This window comes from Chaetodon auriga, chromosome 14 (assembly GCF_051107435.1).
Source record: "Chaetodon auriga isolate fChaAug3 chromosome 14, fChaAug3.hap1, whole genome shotgun sequence".
Lineage (NCBI taxonomy): Eukaryota > Metazoa > Chordata > Actinopteri > Chaetodontiformes > Chaetodontidae > Chaetodon > Chaetodon auriga.
Window position 1 is genome coordinate 6448872 of NC_135087.1, and position 21208 is coordinate 6470079.

The window sequence follows — 21208 nt, forward strand, 5'->3', positions numbered from 1 at the left end:
ATGGTGAAGAGACTATGCATTGGAGCAAAGTGCATAAGGTCATTTTCTGTTGTCACTTATATATATTTATAGTAGAGGAAAAAATTCAAATATGTACTTCAAGCTGAATTTTGAGAAAATTGTTTTGAAATGATGCATAACACAGTATTTCTGTTTCTATTGATATATGGCCAGAACAAATAAGTGAGATATTATCTTTTGTTTTGTGCTATTTATGTTTTATTTAATTATATTTTTATCATTGTTTATTTTATTTAATTGTTATTTTATTTATTTCAATGTTTAATTTTGTTTTGTATGGCGTCCTACATTTCCCAGAAGCCCCTGCAGGTGGCGCCCGCGCTCGCTGAGCTCCCGTCGTCCAGCGGGGTAAAAAAAAACTACAGCAGTGACTGAAGCTCGAGCCTGAGCAGCATCTTCAGACTGAGTGAACCGGTGGATGGAGCGGAGGGACGGCAAAGTTCAATACGGCGAAAGCTAAACACAAAGTCAGCCACAAGTGCGCTCTGAGCAGGTAGAGATAATTTTGCGTGTTTTATTCTCTACCAACGTGTTTTCTAGTAGTTAACTAGCGACACATCGCTCTGGCTTCAGCGTCCACCTTTCAATTTTCGCTCCGGATGAATGTTTGATGAACCTCAGCGTTTCGCTCCGTAACCGCTGCGATGAACGAGACAAAGACGGTGGATGTAGCCTGAGAAGACGCCAACTGTTACGGGTTTCTTGGCGGGGGATAACTTCACAGAAATGTGGTCATTCCGGTTAAAGGCTTTTCTCGCCAGTTAGCGTTAACTTTACGGCTCCGTCGACGACAGAAATTGGCTAAATAGGTTCATTTCTAAAAGTGCATGCGTCACACGCTTCAGCCAACCGTTAACATGCTTCTAACGGTTAAAGAAGTTAAATTCCTGGTTTGGCTTAAAAACAGTCTCTCCGTGTAAGTAAGGGGATTTCGCCTTTCGCTGAACTTACACGCCCCCGGGAGATGTGAAAGCTCAGGGGCAACAAGGGAGCTTGAACCTGTCTTGCTTGGACCGTCTTCACTGCTTCAGCCAGGGTTGGAAAGGTCAAAGGGCTTGTGACAGTTCAAACATACAGCCGCCCTGTTGCCTCAAAATACCCATTCACTGTGTTTTCTATGGTCACAGCCAATAGATGTGTCTAATTTGGAGAGTTGAACTTCAGACTGTGTGTCAGGTGGCAGTTACGTGGACTTGAGTGCTGCACAAACCCCAGCAGCAGTGTGAGTGGATATGATGATGTGCACTTAAGGCAGACCTCCTTACACCCTGTTTTAAGATGAGCCAAGGGCCTAACCTCGTCCTCGAGTGGCTGTCAAAGCTTCATCTGGCCCAGTACGTGGAGTCATTCATCGACAATGGGTATGATGATTTGGAAGTTTGTAAACAGATCGGGGAGCCAGACCTGGATGCCATCGGTGTCCACATTGAGTACCACAGACACAGGCTGCTCAAAGCAGTGCAGATGCTAATAGATGAGGACAAAAGGAAAGCACCTGGCTACTACTTCACCTTAGAGCCTCTGGATCCTTCTGCTTGCAGCCAGTCTTCACACTCCAGCAGAGAAGACAACCGCAGGACTTTGGGGTCACGCTCTCGGACCACAGGGATACACCAGGCCTCCTGTCCTGGAAACCATAACCCGAGAGTCACAGATTGTAATGACTTTGTGACTTATCCCAAACTGAAGCTCAAAGTACTGATAAGGGATAAACTTGCAAAAGATGGAATCAACCTGGGAGAAGCACCTTACACCTTTAAGGTAGGCAGTTTTTACTTCCTTATATGTTCATAGTAAATGCTGGCTCTTTAAGCACTGTCTTGTGGAATTTAATACGCTTCGTTTGATATGTTTGTGATGAAGAGTGTGACAAATTTCTTTGATGGTGCTGACGTCCAGTGATTCTTCTGTATTGCTCCAAGGATGCTTTTTGATTTCTCTGGCAAATGTCTGCTGAGATTCAGTGTAGTGTTAAATCTCATTTTGTCTTGATTCTAAACATTTTCACACTACGCCCCAAGTTTGTCTGATTACTAACTTTTTCATGGATCAGTGGGTAACAGACTCAAAATGACTTTTTTGTTTTCTTTTGGCTGCGTGAGTGGGTGATGAGTGGTTTCCTTTGATCTTCACTGTCCATTAAGATTTATAGCATAAGTTGGATAAAAGCATTAAGGTTTACGTACACAAATCTTTCATACAAATTAAATTATCATCGTTTTATGGAATTCACCGCCTTCCAACAGTTGTTTTGACCTGTTATTTACTTTTTACTGTACTAACCTGCTCACAAGTGTTATATTGGTAATTTCACACAATTCCCAGAATGCTGCTGACTTTGCAGAGAATGGGCATGAACTTGTTTCATTCAACTGTGGGTTCAGGGCCTTCCCTTAGAGACAGTATCTCTGGTGCTGTGTGTAATTTCTTGGAAGTAAGGTAACATACTTGTTTGGTACAGACCTTAGCAAATATCATGTCATCATTTTTATATGCGTTTTGTAGTTAAAATGAATCAAAATGTCTGCAAAAATAATTGCAGCATGATTCAGCCCTATTGCTGTGCCATCATCCTCTTCTTATTTTGCGACACAAGATAGATGAGTTGTATGCTTTATTCAAAGCATGAGCTGCTGTGTGGCTTCCTTGCTTTCTAGTCTATTGAGGCTACTGCTGCCTGAGTAATTAGTACAGCTTCTCTGCCTCTTAATCACTGGATTTCTCCACTACTGTGCTGAAGCATTATGAACATTTTAGATCTCAGAGAACATCTGTGTTATCCAACACCACTAATATTTTGGCATAGTGACAAGCTGCTGGGCAGGTGTGGCTCAGGCGATAAAATGGGTTGTCCACTGGTCCCAAGGTTGACTTTTCAATCTATATGTCGAAGTGTCCTTGATAAAGACACTGAATATCAATTGCTCCTGATAGGTAGGCCTGTGTGTTGCGCTATATAAATGCAGTCAGTTTACTATGTTGTCCATGTTTGGCTGGTATGTTGGTTGCTAGCTCATCTGGTAACTGTAGCCGTGGTAGTGCAAAACATAAGCCTTATACTTTACAGTTAACACATAGCATTAAAAATCCTCTGACCTCTGTAGGCAGAGGTCAGAGGGACAATGCATCAGTCTGCCTTGATGACAGATGTTCCATGTTCCATGGATGATGCATTTACTAATACCATCCCATTTTATTTCTGGGGATCCTCCCTGCTCTGACAATTGTCCAGTCTGTGTTGACTGCAGAGACTGTTAATATAATTGCCAAGGATGTTTAGTCTGGTTTGGCGTCGACCAAATCCATTCAGTCCTTAATACACTCAGCGAAAGGTCTGAGGCCCGCCAGATGAAAAGCAAAGTGGCACATTTGGCCTATTGTCAACAATCTGTCACAGTTAGTGGAAGGTGCGATTGATGGATTCTGGATTTGATTATATCACAGAAAACTGACGAAACTTGGTACAGTGATGACATGAATCTCTTTCGGCTGTATTTTAACAGACTGTCAGAATGAATTCCTGCTAAGCAACACTACAATAGAATGTCTACACCTTCTATGTATCAAGTTTGTATAGATATACATATCATAGAAATCAAATGCTAATACCCCAGGATATGGTTGCATTCAGACATAAGACACAGCTTCTGTTCTCAGCAGTGGTGTTTAACCAACAGAGACATTGCTCTTTCAATAGACATTGATGCTTGTCTTGGTTTTGTCTTTCTTCAGTGAATACAAGCGTAAAACCCTGCTCATCAACAATGAATGAATGTGTTGTGAGAGACTGGCGAGTCAGGTGCAGTTTTCCAGTTTGACTGAGCTGATCTTTGTGTCATAACAAATCATGAAGAATACTGAGTCTTCTTTACAATGCCTTTGCATGCCTTCCGTTTGGGAACTATTATGCATCCATATGGAAAATTGTGCAGTTTTTGGTGTGTTCTCATTTATTCTAATAATGACAATATAATTGGAAAGATGTATTTTACCCCTCTGTGGTGCCCTTTAAAATAGTTGTGCTGTACTAACAGTACTGTATGGTTCTGGCCAGTTCCACAGCTACACGCATGTACTGTTCATGAAAGATTCAGAGGCTATAAACTACTAAGTGCAAAGGCACTTCGCGATTCACGTCCATCCTTTTTGTAGGTTACAGCCAACACCACAGCTAGATTCACCCGGAAAAGTTTTTTTTAATTCTTTAGACTTAAAAGCATCAGCAGCTCTGGAGTCAGCACAGCCATACGGAGGTTTTAAGTTCATTCACAGGGGAAAACCTGTGAAAGATGTCTCTGAAAGAGATTTAATAGAAGTGAATGGCAAAGTAACTACGCCTTCACTCTAGTACTAGTTAGTTGCTGCTGGCTCTACAAAGTACAAATGACCTTCATTAGTAATTAATATACTGCACGTTTAACTTTGGTTCTCCAACCTTACACTGTGGTTAACATTTGCAGTATTATGTCATCCTGCTACATTTGTTAATAGGTCAACCTTTCTGGCTAATCAAACATATCTGTACATTACATTATGAGGACATGCATGATCGTTCCATTCATTTACACTGTGAATATTGAGTACCAGCTTGCTTTGGAGCAGCTCAGCAGACAGTTTATTCAAAAATGTCAGATGAGACTGGTTGTTTCTGTGATAGCAGCATTTTGGAGCAGTTTGGCCTTTCAGGTTCATCAGATTGAGTCCGTTAAACAGTTGTGGAATGCAGGTATGTAGGCCAGTACAGCCCATTTTCTCACCAGGAATAGCATACAGCACCTTCAGGCTAAGTATGAGTCTGCCAGCAATACTTCTTTGCTTAAATGTGTGCAGAGCTGAACCAAAGATCTTCATGATTTCAATACAGTCTGGGATTTTGGGAAGTGTAATATAATTCAAAATACAATTCGTGGTTACCTTTTTTTTCTTATTGACCAAAATACCATAAAGTGACAAACATGGACATTGATTGGAAAGTCTGTGAAATACTGTGGCATAAGAACAAACCCATCTTTATGTGTGAATAACTTTTGAAAATCTAAAACACTATGTTTTACCTTGGAAACTCTTTTTATATTACCCAATGCTGCCAGTTGCTCTGGTTAATAAATTGTATGGTAGAATGTTTCTGAAGTCATCTTCATAATCTGGATGAGATCAGTCAGCAGTATGGTCTGTCCTCAGGCCCTTACTCTATCTGATGTTCTGCAATTGCGCTGGTTTGCATCTGTAATCCCACAATTCTTCTGCCTCTCAGTTTGGTAGTGCAATCAATTCTCAATGAGCAATGTGCTTTTCTTACTATTCTGCATGCATGACTACTTCACACAGGCCCAAAGGACCTAGCAGTTACTTTGAGAGCAAAAAAATGCAATAATGCAATAAAAGCTGGTTGAGCTGTAAATGATCTAAACACTGGCACCATGACAAGTGTTCCACTGAAAGCGTGTAAGAGATTTACTCAAAATGATGTTACAACATGCAAAAGCAAAAACAAAATCCAACCTAAAACAAAAATTCCCAAGACATTTAAAACACGAACATGTGTCTCCCAAAGGTAGAACCCAAATAAACAAACATTTAACGCCAGATGAGGCTTCAGTGTAGCTGGAGAGGTTTTGTCCTCAGATTTTATGGTCTAGTATTTTGCCATCGTTTCATGTTCACGCAAACCTAGACTGACCTGTTCAGTCAGAGCTTTGAATTTGAAGGTATCTGCTCACAAAAATAATTGCAACTCAGCTCTTCCTGTCTGTGGATAAGTGTACATACCAGTCAGAGCTTTCAGGTGGTGCGAATGGGATGTTCTTCTTTGCTGCAGTCTCATCTCTTTATATCATCTATAACATTAAAATCAAACTCTTTCCTCATGTGGATTTAAAATTTAGTTGAGTTCAGCAGTACCCATCAAGATGATTAGCTTTCTAGATGTGCATTAAATGATTAGTGTTGCCATTTGACAGCAAAGCATACATTATATTGTTCATCACACCCGGACCCTGGTGGGAAGGATTCCCTTTATAGCTGTCTTAACAAAGGGCTCCAAATCCCCAGAAGGCCTCATTGCAGTGCCTGGCCTGAAAAACATCCTAAGAATGGGGAACAAATCTTAGTTGTTCAGAAGATTTCCCTGTGTTGCTCTGCCAGGGGATCGGAGGACAAGCAAAACCAGCAGGCCGCTTTTGACAGAAGAAAAGCCAGTCTGAATAGAGCCTGACAAAATACAAGCTCTGCAGCAGCTGACAGCTGTCGCTCCCTTTGTCACTTTCAAATGGAGACTGAATAGAACTCTTTTTGTGAACAAGGTTGTTTTTTAAAAAAACACCAGCTGATTTTTAGGACCTGTAAATAAATGACAGAAGTGGTTTTGTAGTTAAATGGTTGATAACATCAATCTGTTTTCTCCTGTTTACTTAAGTCCTTCATCCCTATCACCTTTAAAACAAGTCATCTTACTTGGATGAGGATGTATTTAGCACTGTTTCCTCGCAGCAGCTAATTTGTGGGTTTGAGGTTAGCTGTCTTTCTCTTGACAGGAATGTTAGGTGAGTTGAAAACTCTAAAAGGTTTGTGTATAAATTGTTATCTGTCTGTATGTATCAGCCCTCCGCTACCCTGCACAGGATACATGGGTACGGATAATGAGATGACGGATGGCTAGAATCACTTGTTATTTGCTGTGTAGTCTAATTTATAGCACATCTAAGATTCTTGCAAGGTCGGCTATATGAATAAAAATCAATATCACAAGAATTTACCAATTTATGTCCAACCACAAGTTAACAATAAATGAAAAAATATATTTTGAATGACCTCCAGTACACTCTGACAATTGTTAATCCGTAAAATAAATATTGTGTTGTAAACTTTTAACTCATTACCATAATCACTAGGGTTGTACTGATCTGATCCACTGGATCAGTATTGGTGCTGGTACAGACCTTATTAAGCAAATTGGGTGTAGGCCAACATAAATAGAGTTTCTTCATTAGTGTTGCTATGAAATTCTGTCTTTTCGGTATCGTTCATTGAATCTCAGCAGGCTGCCAATTAATTTTTCAATGCCTCTGCAATCCCTGGACTTATCTTACCCTGCATAAGAGAATCCATTGAGCTCCATGGAGTGATGCATATAAATTATAATACTGGGAAAAAAATGGGAACTGGTATCAGATCCCTGAGTTTAAGGCTCTGGAAACTGTCTTGAGATGGAAAGAAAAAGTTGAATCAGTGCGTGTATAATTATCACTTCTCATGCTGCCTGCTTCTTTGCTTTGAATGTAGAACATAGCTGCTGCTCTGGAAAACACCTTAGGCCTCACATATAAACTGTGAGCACTTACTAAAAAGTTGCATACGCTGGTTATCATGCACACGCGAGATGTATAGAAATGAACATGACAAGAGAATATGTGTCCTGTCCCACAAACTCTTGTCTGGCTCTGTCAGTTGGTGATGCCAAACTTACCAAATGGTTCAAAATAATGTTCCCACTCCAGTTCCTGTGCTATATCTATGAAGTAGTCTATGAAAAACAGTGATTATGTTTGCTTATACACACTTTGATCATTGACATGGATAATGTTTAGCATTAGAAATGAATGTCAAATGAATGAAAAAGCCAGCAAATAGATGCAGACACCCCTCTGTAAATCCCCTACATTGCTGCAATAGTTTGAGCACCGTCCGGCTCTCTTAAAGTAGGTCTGGCTTATTGAACGCAATGAAAACCTCTTGGAACTAATTTCCCACAGATGACATTCCTTCCTTGCTGTGCCAGAACCTAGACTGCCAGACACGAAGATGTTAACACATCAGGGACTGTACAGTTGCCTCTGCGTGTCGAAATGTCCTTCGGGAAGATACTGAACCCCAAATTGCTCCGTGTGAGTGTGGGTGTGTAAATAGGTGAATGTTGTATGAAAGCTGCTCTGAGTGGTCGGTAGACTAGAAAAGTGATATGTAAGTGATACATATAGATTACCATTGACTCATTGTGACACTGCCACTCCATCAATCTGTGTTTGTTACTGATGCTGGAGTACAAACCACCATATAATCAATTTTTTCTGCTCTCCACCTCAGTAATAAGCACCTCAGTCTCACAGAGTGAAGTTTTTCTTTTTCACGTGTTTTGCAGCAGGATTGGCTGTTGTTATTTAGATTGTTGATGACAGATGGAGCGTATTTTTCCTTTAGTCCTTTATTGGAAGAGCCAAGTCAGGCTAAGTGCCTTGTGCACATCCACTCGATTCAATGTGATTGGGATGTATAAAGTTAAGGTGCGCAGGACCTGGCGTACAAACTTCCGGCTTGTTACTTGTGCAGTAGTGTATAAATCATATATTCACATTTGGTGTGTTGCTGTGAGATCTATTACAAGCGTCTCCCAGTTTACCAACATCCACCATCATATAATGTACTGTATGTTAGGCCCACTTATGGACTTTATGCATGTTATGTCAGTATAGATTAAGTCAAACAACTGGGCCATTACAGGAATATTGCTGGATTATTGCACTGATGGTGCCGGCAGGGAGTGAGTGTAGGGGGTTGGAACGAGATGGGGTGGTGGGGGGTTGAATAGTATTGCACATCGCACTCAAAAGCTTAACATGCCATGAACATGCTTGTCACTTATAGTTTGGGATTCTGTAAATTCCTGTCCGGATTGTTACTCATGCAGAAGTCTGTTCCTCTCCCCCCAAAACAGGACTCTGCAAGAACAGCTGGCATTGATTGTACCAGCACATATTTAGCCACCCCACATTACATCACTGCTGAGTGATATCAGAGATGCATATGTTGTTGGGAATGGGAATACTATGTTATGTATAATGTAAACCTGTGTGTTAAGTGGGCATAATCACTGACCTATATTTGTGAAGATTAGAATTGTCTGGCATCAGCGGCCTGCAGGTGAAGTACAGATGGAGCTAGTAGCTCATTGTTCTATCCAGTTAATTTTCATTCAAAAAGTCCTCATGTCCCCTTCACATAGAAAGTCACATTTCCACTGCATGGCACGGTTCAACTCCACTCCCTCAGCATACTGTGGGTGGGATTCTTATCTGATCATCATAGTGACACTGCACCCCCTTCACTTTTCTAGCCGTTGGGAAACGACACACAGAAGCTTTACTTTGGTCTTGAGAAGCCGCATCCTTTATTCACTGACAACTAAACGGTGCTAAACTGACAACTTCACTGTTAATGTTTTCCTCTGCCCTGCTTGCATTCACCGTCACTGCCTGGCACTCACTCACTCACTCACTCACTCACTCACTCACTCAGCCATACACTCCGCACACAAAGAAGCCATGCTACAATTCTAATAGATGATCTGAAAGGGATGGTGTACATCACCTTTGAGTATGGGCTCAGCTCACTTGGAACCTTGACCAAGGTGATCCCAAAAAAAGTACCAGGTAACAGGCACTATCCACAATGGAAAAAGAAAAACGAGCGAGTTGAGCTGAGCTATACCATGCTGCTTTATTTAGAAGAGCATCTGGAGGGGCTTTGCCCAGAGAAAGATCAGAGCATCACACACTAAATTCATGCCCTGCAACACACCATTTTCATGCTTATTTTGGACTTTATGGCAGTATATAAGCTGGAGAAGTGAGGGTTTTATTTTTCTTTGAAAAGTATTTTTAGTAGCTGTGTAAACAAATTCCTCATCCCCTAGCCATTGCAAAACACTCAGTCTGCAGCCTTTACCTCACTGTTGCTTCAACGATTGTATAACAATGCTAAGTAGGTCTTTGAAACTATGTGACACTCTCTGAATTTAAATCACTGAAGAGAAAAGTGACAGAGAAAGCCTATTTTGCTTTGTGGCGGACACATGGAGGAGGCAGCTGAGTTGAGAGAGGAGGTTTGATTAAAGTCTGTATCAGATCAAGGCACTGAGCCCAGCACTGAATGCTTTGGACCACTGTTCTTAATGACTGTCTCTGATATTTGAGAATAATACACATGACAGTATTCGGGTGTTCTCAGTGAATTTATTTTGTAAGAGTCCAAACACAAAGTTAGGCTCATATGTAAACCAGAGACTCAAAAATATCGGGCTACTTTTACATATTATTATTATTCTTATTATTATTATTATTATTATTATTATTATTATTGGCATGTCATCATACTAACCATAACCAGAACTAGACTACAGTAAGTCTATAGGAAAGTAGTGGAAGTCTTTGCACATATCATTTGTTTATTAAAGTTGGTTTCATAAGTGTTTTCTTGAGCGAATTGAGGGTTTAAGGATGGAGGGTGCTGTATGCTGTACAGATTGTAAAACACATTGTGATTTGTGAGATTGATTTACATAAATAACATTTACTTGACTTAAGTCAGGCCTACAATTTTTCTTGATGAATGTGTACACTGGATCAGGCTGCAGTTTTGAATGTATATTATGGTCTTAATGCTGCTTTGGAGACTTTTCTATACTTCCAAGAATAAAATGATGAGAGAATTTGAGAATTTATTTTTCAGCATCACATCCAAATCCCCAAGAAACAGAAACAAATGCTGAATGGTATTTCTATTTTTGAATGATTAAAGCAGTGCAATTTAAAACTTGTCTCAATTAATTTGAGATAAGCAGTAAAAATACATTCATCATTTGACTTGGGCCTGGCATGGAGTTGTTGAGATGGTTGTGAGCGTCTCCTTGGCCCTAACCTTTCTGTCTCTGAGTGTGACGTCACCCTGGGCCTTTGGAAGTCTTTGAGCCACACAACATTGACCTTGATCACGTTCCATTACAAGGGTCTGACCGTGCTCTCTGCTGGGCTATTTTTATTGCATGTGCAAGATGGGCCATTTCAGCAGGGTTAGCAAGTATTTTCATTCAGTCAAGCAGAGGAGCTGAGTTGTTAGAGGTAGATTAGAGAGCTCCTCTTTCAAAGAGAAGAACCATTACACTAATGCAGTCATATGTTTCCTTTTGTTATTTATTTATGCGTCAGGTTTTGCATTTTACGTGATTGGATGCAATGTATTGGTATATTAAAAGGTTTTATGTAATTTATATAATTTTAAAACCCAAGAATTTTAGTTAGGCTTTTTATTTTCAAAAGCCAGTTCATCCACAAACAGTAATTAAGACACACTTACTTTAAGTTTTCACTTCAAAAAAGTTCAAATGGATAGGTACATTTTTTTTATGGATGTAAGGATGTATTCATCGTGTTAGTGAATATATATTGTATATTACTGAGAGGACTTGTATCACATCAACAGCCAAAATGTAGTAATTTCTTCTTTTTTATAGCTTAATTTTTGGACTATAAGGAATGTTTACATCTGCTTCTATTTACTAAATATTTTGTCAAGATTCATTAAACCAACACCGTGATCAACCTAAGCGTGACTGAACTGTCTAGACTCCATCAGGCAACTACAGCAATCCATGGTCCATAAACAGTGAAACCCATTTTTACATGACAAGTAGGGACTTTACTCTCTTCATTCATCATCAGAGATATTGCAATCTATTAGTCGTGTTGCATTTCTTTTGAAATATAGGTCAGATATGGATTGCAGCTTATAGTTTGTTTACATGCTCAGACTCTCTCAATACATTAGTGCTAATTCCACACGACACATATTAATAATGTGACTCACTGTGATTCAGTGCATTAGGCAAAGGAATAATAAGACGGATGTAGTGTTGCTCCATTCTGCCTCATTCTTTTCATAAGAAGACAGTGAATGAAATTCTTCTACTTTGTAATACCATGTGCAACTGTTGAGCCATTGAATTTTTATTTAACTCTAACCTACCTAACTTTAACCCAGATTATCCCAAACAAGCGCATCAGCTTTGTAGAACATAGTATTGATTTTACCTAGTACTTAATGGCTTCCCATCCAAACACTTGGCACACTAACAAAAACATACAAAATAGCAGAATTTGACTTGATTACCGTACCATGAATTTTTGTTTCTTTGAGTTAATCTGTATTTTTCCATTTTCCTATCTCCCCAACACAAAACTCAATAAGTTGCCTGCACCTCCTTTAAAAAGGAAAAAAAAAACGCTGAAGAGGAAAACTACACACAGAATATACACGTCAAAGCTCTGCAAATATTTCTCAGTTGGCTTTAGAATTCACTTCAGTCTTTTTTTTTTTTTTTTTGCTGATTAGCTAAGCACTTAACTTATCCTGTAACACCAAAATACTTTTTCCTGAATCATTCCTGCCAGGCAGCTGTGAGCCCTCTCAGGTTGTCTGGCACTTGTGCGTCAACTATTCCCAGCTCAAAGTCAAAAGTAGTACAAGGAGCTTTTAGTTTTGTTACAGCAGCTGCTGTAGTGTTCTGTCACTTTATCTGTGAGTCACCAGACACTACATTTTTAATTAAAAAAACAACATTCAGCTTTTTTTTATGTTAAACTAGAATAATTTGTGCGTTGAGTGGTCTCTCAGTTCTGTGGATGATGCTCTTTGTGCTTTTTTTATGTTACCATCTCCACAATCTCAGTTATAACCAATCAGATTGGCCTGCAGATTTGCTTTTGTTTCAGGTGGGGTACAACAATACTGAGAAAATAAATACTGAAAGAAGCTGCAACATTTATCGTCACAACTCTCTACATGCCATTCAGTTTTAATGTTAAATTCTGTGCAGCATCTCTCTCAGAGACATCCACCTTTTGAACTCAGTTTTCCTGTGGAGACACCCACTGGAAACGCAGTGAGCCTGGCAGTTACAGTGGGGATTACACCCACCAGTCAACCTCTGGAAGTGGTTTATTTGATGGTGACAAAGCTCCATGTTTCACATTTTGGAATTGAGCCTCACATATGGTTTGTCTGATCCCTGACTGGTTAAAGGGAAACCCAGTCACCAACAACTTAATTTCACACGGTACCCACTGATGATGTAATGTCCGGCAACACTAAGACAAGTATAAAATAGCACCAGGCTTTACAAACCTAGAAAAGATTTGGTCCCTCTTATGTTTTGTTTGCAGTTACACAGCCAGTGCATCTTCTCACTGCGGCCTTGTGTATAATTGTAATGACCCTTGGGTTAAACCCCTCAATTACTGACTTTAAAATGACAGTAACACTAACTAAGTGCCTGACCAGCCTAATGAAGGAGACATAAAGAGAGAGATGGCAAGAGAGAGTGTGCATGTGGGCAAGCAAGAGAAACAATCTGAAATAGAACCTTTGTTTGGTGCTTACTTGATGTAACTTGCAGTAACTGTGTTACTCTATAGTTTACATTGATGTGGATGGAAAGACAGTTGCTGAATGGTCCCTGTGAACAGTGATAATCAGAAATGAACGTGTGACAGCAATGTGGTCAAATGCAGGTTGAAAGCATATTCAGTCGAGGCATTAAGGTTATTATCATGCATTGAGTTTCTTTATGCTCATGCTGCTGTACATGTCGTGCATATATTTCTGATATGGTCAGTGGGTTACTTCTGTGTTTTGACTTGAGTGGCTTACAGTAAATCACAGGCTTCCAATCCATCTGTGTGATGTTCTGGCCCATTAGTGATATGTCCCTGAAGGGCAAAGGGATTAGACTTAGACCACTGTTACAGCTTGTGGAATGTGCCATAGCATGACATTTATCCAACCAAGCTGATCTATTCCGAGTTGATCTTTTTTCTGTTCCCTGCATGTGTTTTTGAACACTTGGTGTTGGAGAAAAAAGTAAAAACTGACTGTGATTGGGCATTCTGTCAGTGCCGTTACTCCCAGTACTCCCAGTTTAAATCCCACTGTGCAGTGGACAGTGGGAATACACCTTAAACACAGCGTGAAGAGCTGTCACACATCAGTTCTAGTTTGCCTGTTTGTCCAGTGACAGTCTGCTGTGACTGCATCTGTCCACTGATACTCTTTAATACAGGAGTCCACAGCTTGGTCTCCACCATCCAGCTGTGTAGTATTGGTTGGATCAATGCAAGGTCTACCCATGCAAGTGGGATTTCATACTATAAAAACACTATTGAATCTGACCTTTCATACAGGCTATTGGTGTTTATATAGGAAAAAAGCCAAGGGTCATAAGCCTGAAGTGTAGTGAACATTGTATCTTCAGATTATGACCCACTTTCCACTCCTCTTCTCCTCCACAGCAGCTAAGACCCTCCTCCCTTATGAATTTCATATGACAAGTCAACTGACACCATTGCATAGATTCAGCCACAGCAAACGGTTAGCTGAGCTGCTGCCCTAGTGAACCATTTGCATAGAATATGGCTTTCCTCTTATTCACTACCATGTCAAATTAAGAGGATGTGATTCTTAAATTCATCCCTATTATCCTGCATTTGGTTTCCTGAGAATGTATGTGCTCAATGTCACCCTGTCAGCATACATAATGTATTCACTCCAAGAAATCTAAGTTATGTGGAGCAGCTGTCGCGTGTTTATGTTTGTTTTGCCTCAGGTTCACCCATTAGCCTCCTTTTTGCAGTCTCTGTGGATTATTATAAGCTTATGTGAACCATTAATCGTTTTTCACTGTTCGTGTGATGGGCTTGTAGAAAATGTTGTGGCTCTTCCAGATTGTCACTTAAAAGTCAATAGCTGTTAAGGATTAGTTTTATTGCCTTTAATTTTTTTTTGATATAGGTTAAAGTGAGAAACAAGAGAAATCTATTCTATAACTAAAATAAATGTTCATTTACTTAATGGAATGTTTTTACAGCCATTGTTTTATAATAATGTGATAATAAGTCCAGATGTGATATGGATTCTGTTGTAAAGATTATATTTTCTAAAAAATGCCAGAAATGTGAATACGAGCAATGATCTCTTTGTACAACACATCTTTTATCCAACCCTCCTCTCTGTATAGACCAAGGTTTGAAACCTGAGTCTGCAGAACACCCTAACAACATGGTAATATTCTGAAAAAAGGAAAGAAAGACTGTTTGAATTAATGCATCATGGACTTAGTCACACCTTTCAGAAAACATCTCCACTGCCTTCAGGTTGAAGGATCAGATAACATAGCACACAGAGTACTGAATAAATTCAGTTTTAATTTAGTCTTCATTTCAAATTTGTGAAGCTATAACATACAGTGTGTACCTACTGCAAAGTTCTGCCACGCGCTTGTTAATTGGATAAATTGAAACATTATGTGGATCTTTTCTAGGGCAGCAGTGGCTGGAAGCACCTACCATGGGCTAAATTAAAATGAAAAAAAGTCAAATTGAGGTTAATGCTCAGTTGACTGTTAGAGAAAAGAGCTGTTAAGTGCCACACAGGTTGAGACATGGTTGGTGTGTTATGTTTCACCTCTGCTGCCCCTCATCAAAAATGCATTACTTTTCGGTGTTGCAAATTTAAAAAAGGGTAAACACTAGGATCCACTTAAGCACAATAAATAGACTAATGTCACGCAACTAAACAAACAAAAAAAAAGATTGCAGGCTCTTATTCAGTTGTGGACAAGAAGTGGACTGTCAATGCTTGTCCAGTTCTGTATTTACTGCACATTCCACTTAGTCAGTGCTGGAATGGAACAATTGGAGCAGACAGTAAAGTTGATGATGATGAAGTTTTTTTGTTTTTTTTTTGCAACTTGCAATTATTGTTAGCGATTAATAACCTTATATTTGTTGGTAGTAAATGGAAGAATGTGAATCTTGAAGAATATGAATCTAGTGAATCTTGAAATGTGTCCTAATCCTGCAGGTGTCTGATCCACACACATATGTATAAATGTATACTTCTCATTGTTTGACCATAATGGACCTCCATTCAAGGTTTAAAGCCATCTTTGAATTGTCTGTCTTACATCTCATCAGTTTCATCAAGTGCTTCCAAGCTGCGTATCTTTTACATCGTATATGAATGCATGTGGCAACTCTTTGAATAATGGATAGCAATGTTTTTCCTGCCTCAGTCCCATTGAAGAAGTCTATTCCTCTAAAAAAGCTAAAGAGGAGCAGGCTGTGCCTCCTGGGAAAGTAGATGGCAGCGAGCTGAGATCTTTGGCCTAACAGTTCATGTGTACTGTACAACTACAGTGCATCCCTAAGGTGAACACTGGGAAGCTGAGGGAAAGTGATAGTGCTATAAGAGTGTGTTTCTGAAACCATTAAGGTAGGTGCTGTGTTATCAACTGAAAGAGGGCAAATAAAGTTGTTGCACTCTGTGAGGCCACACATATCCACATAAGAAGTAATGCCTGTTGTGAAATATTGATTGGCACTTTTTATATCTGTACAGGACCGTGCTGCAGGTTGGGTCTGAAAGCTTTGGTCAGTTTCCTCTCTGCTTTTTTTGGCACTGGTTTGATTGTGTAGTTGTTGCAGTGCTGGAGGATTTCATAGTGCTGTTCTCTTTTGCTTACATTCTTATGTCTCACTGTTTATTGTAGAGTCTTTGTTTGGAGGGCTTAGTGAAACGGTTGTTGCTGTTGGTATGCTGAGTCTTTAATCTTACACTGGGACTCTGTACAGTGAGTTGGGGCTTACAAACTGTCTGAAAAAGTCACTTGAATGGTTCAGTTGACCTCATGAGATGAGCCAATTCACTGATATTGTGTCTCATTTAAATGTCTATATGTCACTATCACATTCATCTGCATAAGAGAAAGTTAACACCAGTAATCCTCAATATAACAGAAGCATATCACACCGTATTCCAACCCAGGAGTAAGATAGCCAATAAATAATATACTTGTATGGCCACATGTAAAACCTAGGATTATGATTTTAAAAAGCTGTGTACTCTACCCTTGAAAATTCAACTAATTATGGAGTAACCATCCAGTAGTGGCAAGTGCAAGTCCAAATGCACATAAACCAAGAAATCACGATGGAAACTGGACAGAAGTGCTACAAAAGGCTGTGTCATGTCATGTCTTTATCAAGCAGGTAGAACTGTATAAAACTAACACAATCTGTGTCTCTTTAGGCTCTGGTCATCTGCATCATTGCAGTTCTTTTTGGATCTTGTCCAGCTATTCACTAAGTGTGACACTTTGTGTGGATTCCCCACACAAAGTGTGGAGCTGTGTTTTAATAAAGGAAGGAACTGAACAGTGGCCAGGCAGCAAGCCCAAGAAGCCAGACAGGCTACAAATGCTCCAAACATCCTCTGGCGTTTGTGCCAACTGGCTTAGTGAAATGTTAAATGAGAATTATTATGTAATTGACCCATACTGCTTGATGCTCACGTGAGCCAAACATGATAGCTTGGGTAAATTCCTATTCCCCCACTGCCAACATGGTGGTATTATACAGCTTTTTTCTGCATAGCTTGTTCTTGATGCTACCAGAGGAATTCATGACTTCCAGGAGTCTTTGTTACTACTTCAGTTGATGAGGGTTGCCTTGTCTTTGGATAAATTTGCATTTATTACATTTTTGAAATTTGTGAGTCATAAATGTAGACAGCACCTAGAGACGATAGTACAGGCTCTGATCAAACTCCTCTGTGCCTATCTCATGTTATCCATTTTGAAACTGCAGCCATGTTCAAGCATGAGTGGAATTAATTGGCTTGATTTAATCTATTACCATTTGATTAGGGAATTCCCTCTGGCACAGTTATATTGATCCCACTTGGTTTGTCTAATTGTAGCTCAGATTTCTGGTTACGTGCTGGAAGTCTTTTGTTTGCCCGTTTTGGAATCTTTTGCATAGAAAAGGCAGAATTGAGAATCTACATTGTCTAGAGGGGCACTGTATGTGAACCAGAGCATTATTGGACTTCCTGGATAATTATTTATTGAAATACAATGCCTTAAACAAGATGGACAGCTACTTTAATTATTCGTGCTGTAATTGCTTAGGTCCAAGCCATGTTCCCAGGTGTTTAGCCACATTTACATGTGTATGACTTTGTTCTTCCCTGATCATTGACACTGTCATTAGGAAAACAAGGGGCATTTGAAAATGCATGGGACCTACACTACAAGAATTTTTTATGTTATTGTTTTATTTTACCTTTACACAGTCACTCTAAACAACTGGTTTCTTCTTCCTCCTCTTCTTCTCCTTCTTCTTTGTCATCTTTTCTTTTTAACCAAAATTGCAATGCTCTGTAATGTTAAAATCCTGGAATGCAGTTGTACAGAGTGCTGCATCTTTGAATGTTCAAGCACTCACTTGCATTATAATTGAATTCTGTGTCTATTTTGGTCAGAAAGCTTTACTCTGAGAAGAGAATTTCCTCCCTGCAGTTCAATCTGATATTGTGTCCATTAGGAAAGGTGTGTGCGGTTGTATGTCACAGACAATATGCGATGGAGAGACTGCACTGCAATGCAAGTGACTGACCTTGATGTGTTATCTGATAATGTCATATAGAACTGGGAGGCGAGGCATTGTAGTTTTCATCCATGTACAGGATCTGGCTTGCTTTATGCTCTAATGCATAAGTTGTTGGCAAAATGTTTGAAAAACTTTCAGCAAGGTGTCTTTCCAACAACAGTGTGCCAGTTGCACAGGATTATCCTAAGACTTCACTGTGAACAGTCTTCATAATGAAAACACCTTCCTCTGAGATTAGAAAAAGTGGAAACCTTTAAAGAATGATAACAAAACCAATATGATCAAAGCACTTCAAATCCATCCTAACCTCTGCCTAGCCTCTTATTTATGCAAAGGTACAGAGGGATTTAAATAAGCCCTGTGAGAAGTAATTTGCGATCATACAGCTATTTGGGTCAGTAATGCTTGATTTAGTCTACACGCGTAGACCAAAATACACAAACTGTGTAGGTCTCAATCAAGAATACTGCTTTTTTCTTTGGAATTGTTTTGCTAACACTACTACTATTACTATTTAAACAATCTGATATTGCCATGTTGACCAAATATTTTTTTCGTAAACATAACCAAAATGTGACCACCAACACAGCAATATCAGATAAACCACTACTATTCAACTACTCTTTGAGCAGTGTATTTTGGGTAGTCATTGGCTCAATGACACCCCGTGGGTAGCATGGGTGAGTGTTGGCTGGGTACCTTATAGAGTCTGATCTGGCAGACTGACAAGAAGCCCATTAGCTATTGCACTCATGACCAACCCTGGTCCGCATTGCTGCCCACTCTACTGCAGGCACCCACAGTCATCCACCCAGACATGATGGATGTGGTAGATACTGAAGCTAGGGGTTCACCTTTGCACTAGCAGGTTTCAGAGGTTGGCGTGTCTGCTGGCGTAAACTTGGCTTTCAGTGGGATTAGTGCAGATAAACAAACAAAAAAAAAAATTCCATATGGCACAATGAGGCCAACGTACCACCACAGCACCACCTCTGACCCCATGTCTGGTGGATTCTAGCCAGGGTGATTCACTAGTGAGAGTGGTTGTGCCTCCAGTCAGTCTGTTGAATATTTAAACAATATTTTTGAAAATGGAGAGATCTGACTCATTAAGGTCTTGATTCTCGGCCTGCTGCAGACCCCTCTTGACTATGATTCAACTAGACAGTTTACATCTTGCAGAAAGTTTCTTAAATGTCACACAGTTATTATGTCACTCTCATGAGCCATGCCAAGCTTTCTTTGGCATTTGAATTTTAAGTTCAGTGAAAAGGTTGTGGATGGTGGCATGGTTTGGAGGTAAACATAATGTCCCCTCCATGTTTGTAAAATGTCACTTTAGAGAGCCTACTGTAACAACGTTCAACAATACAGTAGCTGAGTGAGGATCTCAGCAAAACACAGAGTAGATGACAAAATTTAATTAATAAGGGGAAAAACATCAGCTCAGTCCAGGTGGACCTGGGTCTAGTATTGTTGGCAAACAGTTAGCATTTGTCTTAATCTCCTTTGTCTAGCAGATGGATGGGATTTATCCACAGGGCCAGGAAGGGCTGTGTCTTTGGAGGAACATGTCAGCAGTGCTGGGGAATGTTGCATTAGTCAGAATACATGAATGCAAATCAAATCAACTGACTAGGACAGACTCAGAATACTTTTTCTGAAATGACTGCTGGTGGTCAGAGCTGCTGTTTTACTTGGTGTTTTATTTTGCAAGTTGCTAACCAGTAAATGTTTGCAGTCATGATCTTGATTGTATATGCCAGAAGAAAGACTTCACAATTAGAGAAAAATGTCAGGCTTAAATATTAGTGGTTTAATTTTTGGTTTTGACAGCACACATCAAAGCTCAGAGTAGAGGTTAGTGCCTCACAGTTCTCATTTTACATTGTTTGTCATTCCTCAAATAAGTTGCATGGCATGAGTTAGCAGTGATTCCTAGAAGAAGTCTTGTTTGTGCCCTGTGAGCCAGTGTCTGCCCGCAGGCAGGCTGCATCTATTTCTGGCTCAAATCCACTGTGGTGAATATTCAACATTCAAATGTGCTTTCATGTTTCATTCTAATGTGCTTAAGTGTCTGAAAATATTACACAGCTGACAGTGTGTCTTTATCACTGGATCACAGTCAAAACCTGGACGACTTGAACTTCAGCATATTAGAGTCTTAATGAAACAGTGAAGTAAACAAAAGAGAGGGCAGAGCCACTGACATTTAGCTCTCAGCTTTTTGAAGTCCCTCTCTAGAGTCAGCCTTGCAGAAAAATTGATTCCAAGTGCAATACATTTTACATGGATGACATGAGGCACGGACAAACTCAGGCAGGTTCAACCATGGATGTCAAGTAAAATAAAGTTTGAAGTAAAAGATAACGTCTTGGCTTGAATTTTCATTGCCTTGCTTTTTATTTGTAGCTTTTCCACAGTGGCTTTTGTCATAGAAAGATTGCCTTTAATTTATTTATTTATTTTCTACAGATAATAAAGAAGTTGTTATTTGATATGATTGCTGGTATGGAGTCGTGGGGATGACATAGTGGTTTTTAGAGATATAGAGAGTTGTGACCATGGTTGAGAGCAAATTAGCATTTAAAGGCTCATTTGTCAAAAAATAACAATTTCCTTGTAGTTGCTCAATTTTCATTCCTGTTTTCTAAGTTGGGATTGATTAGTATAAATATCTTAAGTGTGTACCATGTCTAAAATGTGCCATATACAGATTGCCTTGCCTGCCTTGTCTTAATGTCTTTGTCAAGGTTATGTCCACATCTGATGTGCTGTGTCCATTATTCATGCCATTTTCTCTGACATCTATTGGACATTATCATGTAATTCCCTCCATGGTGGTCACTAAAGTCTGGATGAGAGACGTGACTGTGCTCATCTATTATCTCATTAGCTCTGTAAAATAACAT

The 21208-nt window shown here is 39.6% G+C and overlaps 1 protein-coding gene across 2 annotated transcripts in view; it reads left to right on the forward strand.

Annotated features, from left to right (window-relative positions):
• The first annotated feature begins 387 nt into the window (after positions 1 to 387).
• Positions 388 to 21208, forward strand: part of sash1b (SAM and SH3 domain containing 1b) — a 48202-nt gene continuing 27381 nt past the window's right edge. For both annotated transcript variants that reach the window (XM_076748212.1, XM_076748214.1), the window contains exon 1: positions 388 to 1782. In XM_076748212.1, the coding sequence (XP_076604327.1) occupies positions 1300 to 1782 (483 nt within the window). In that variant the 5' untranslated portion in view covers positions 388 to 1299. The remainder of the gene's footprint in view (positions 1783 to 21208) is intronic.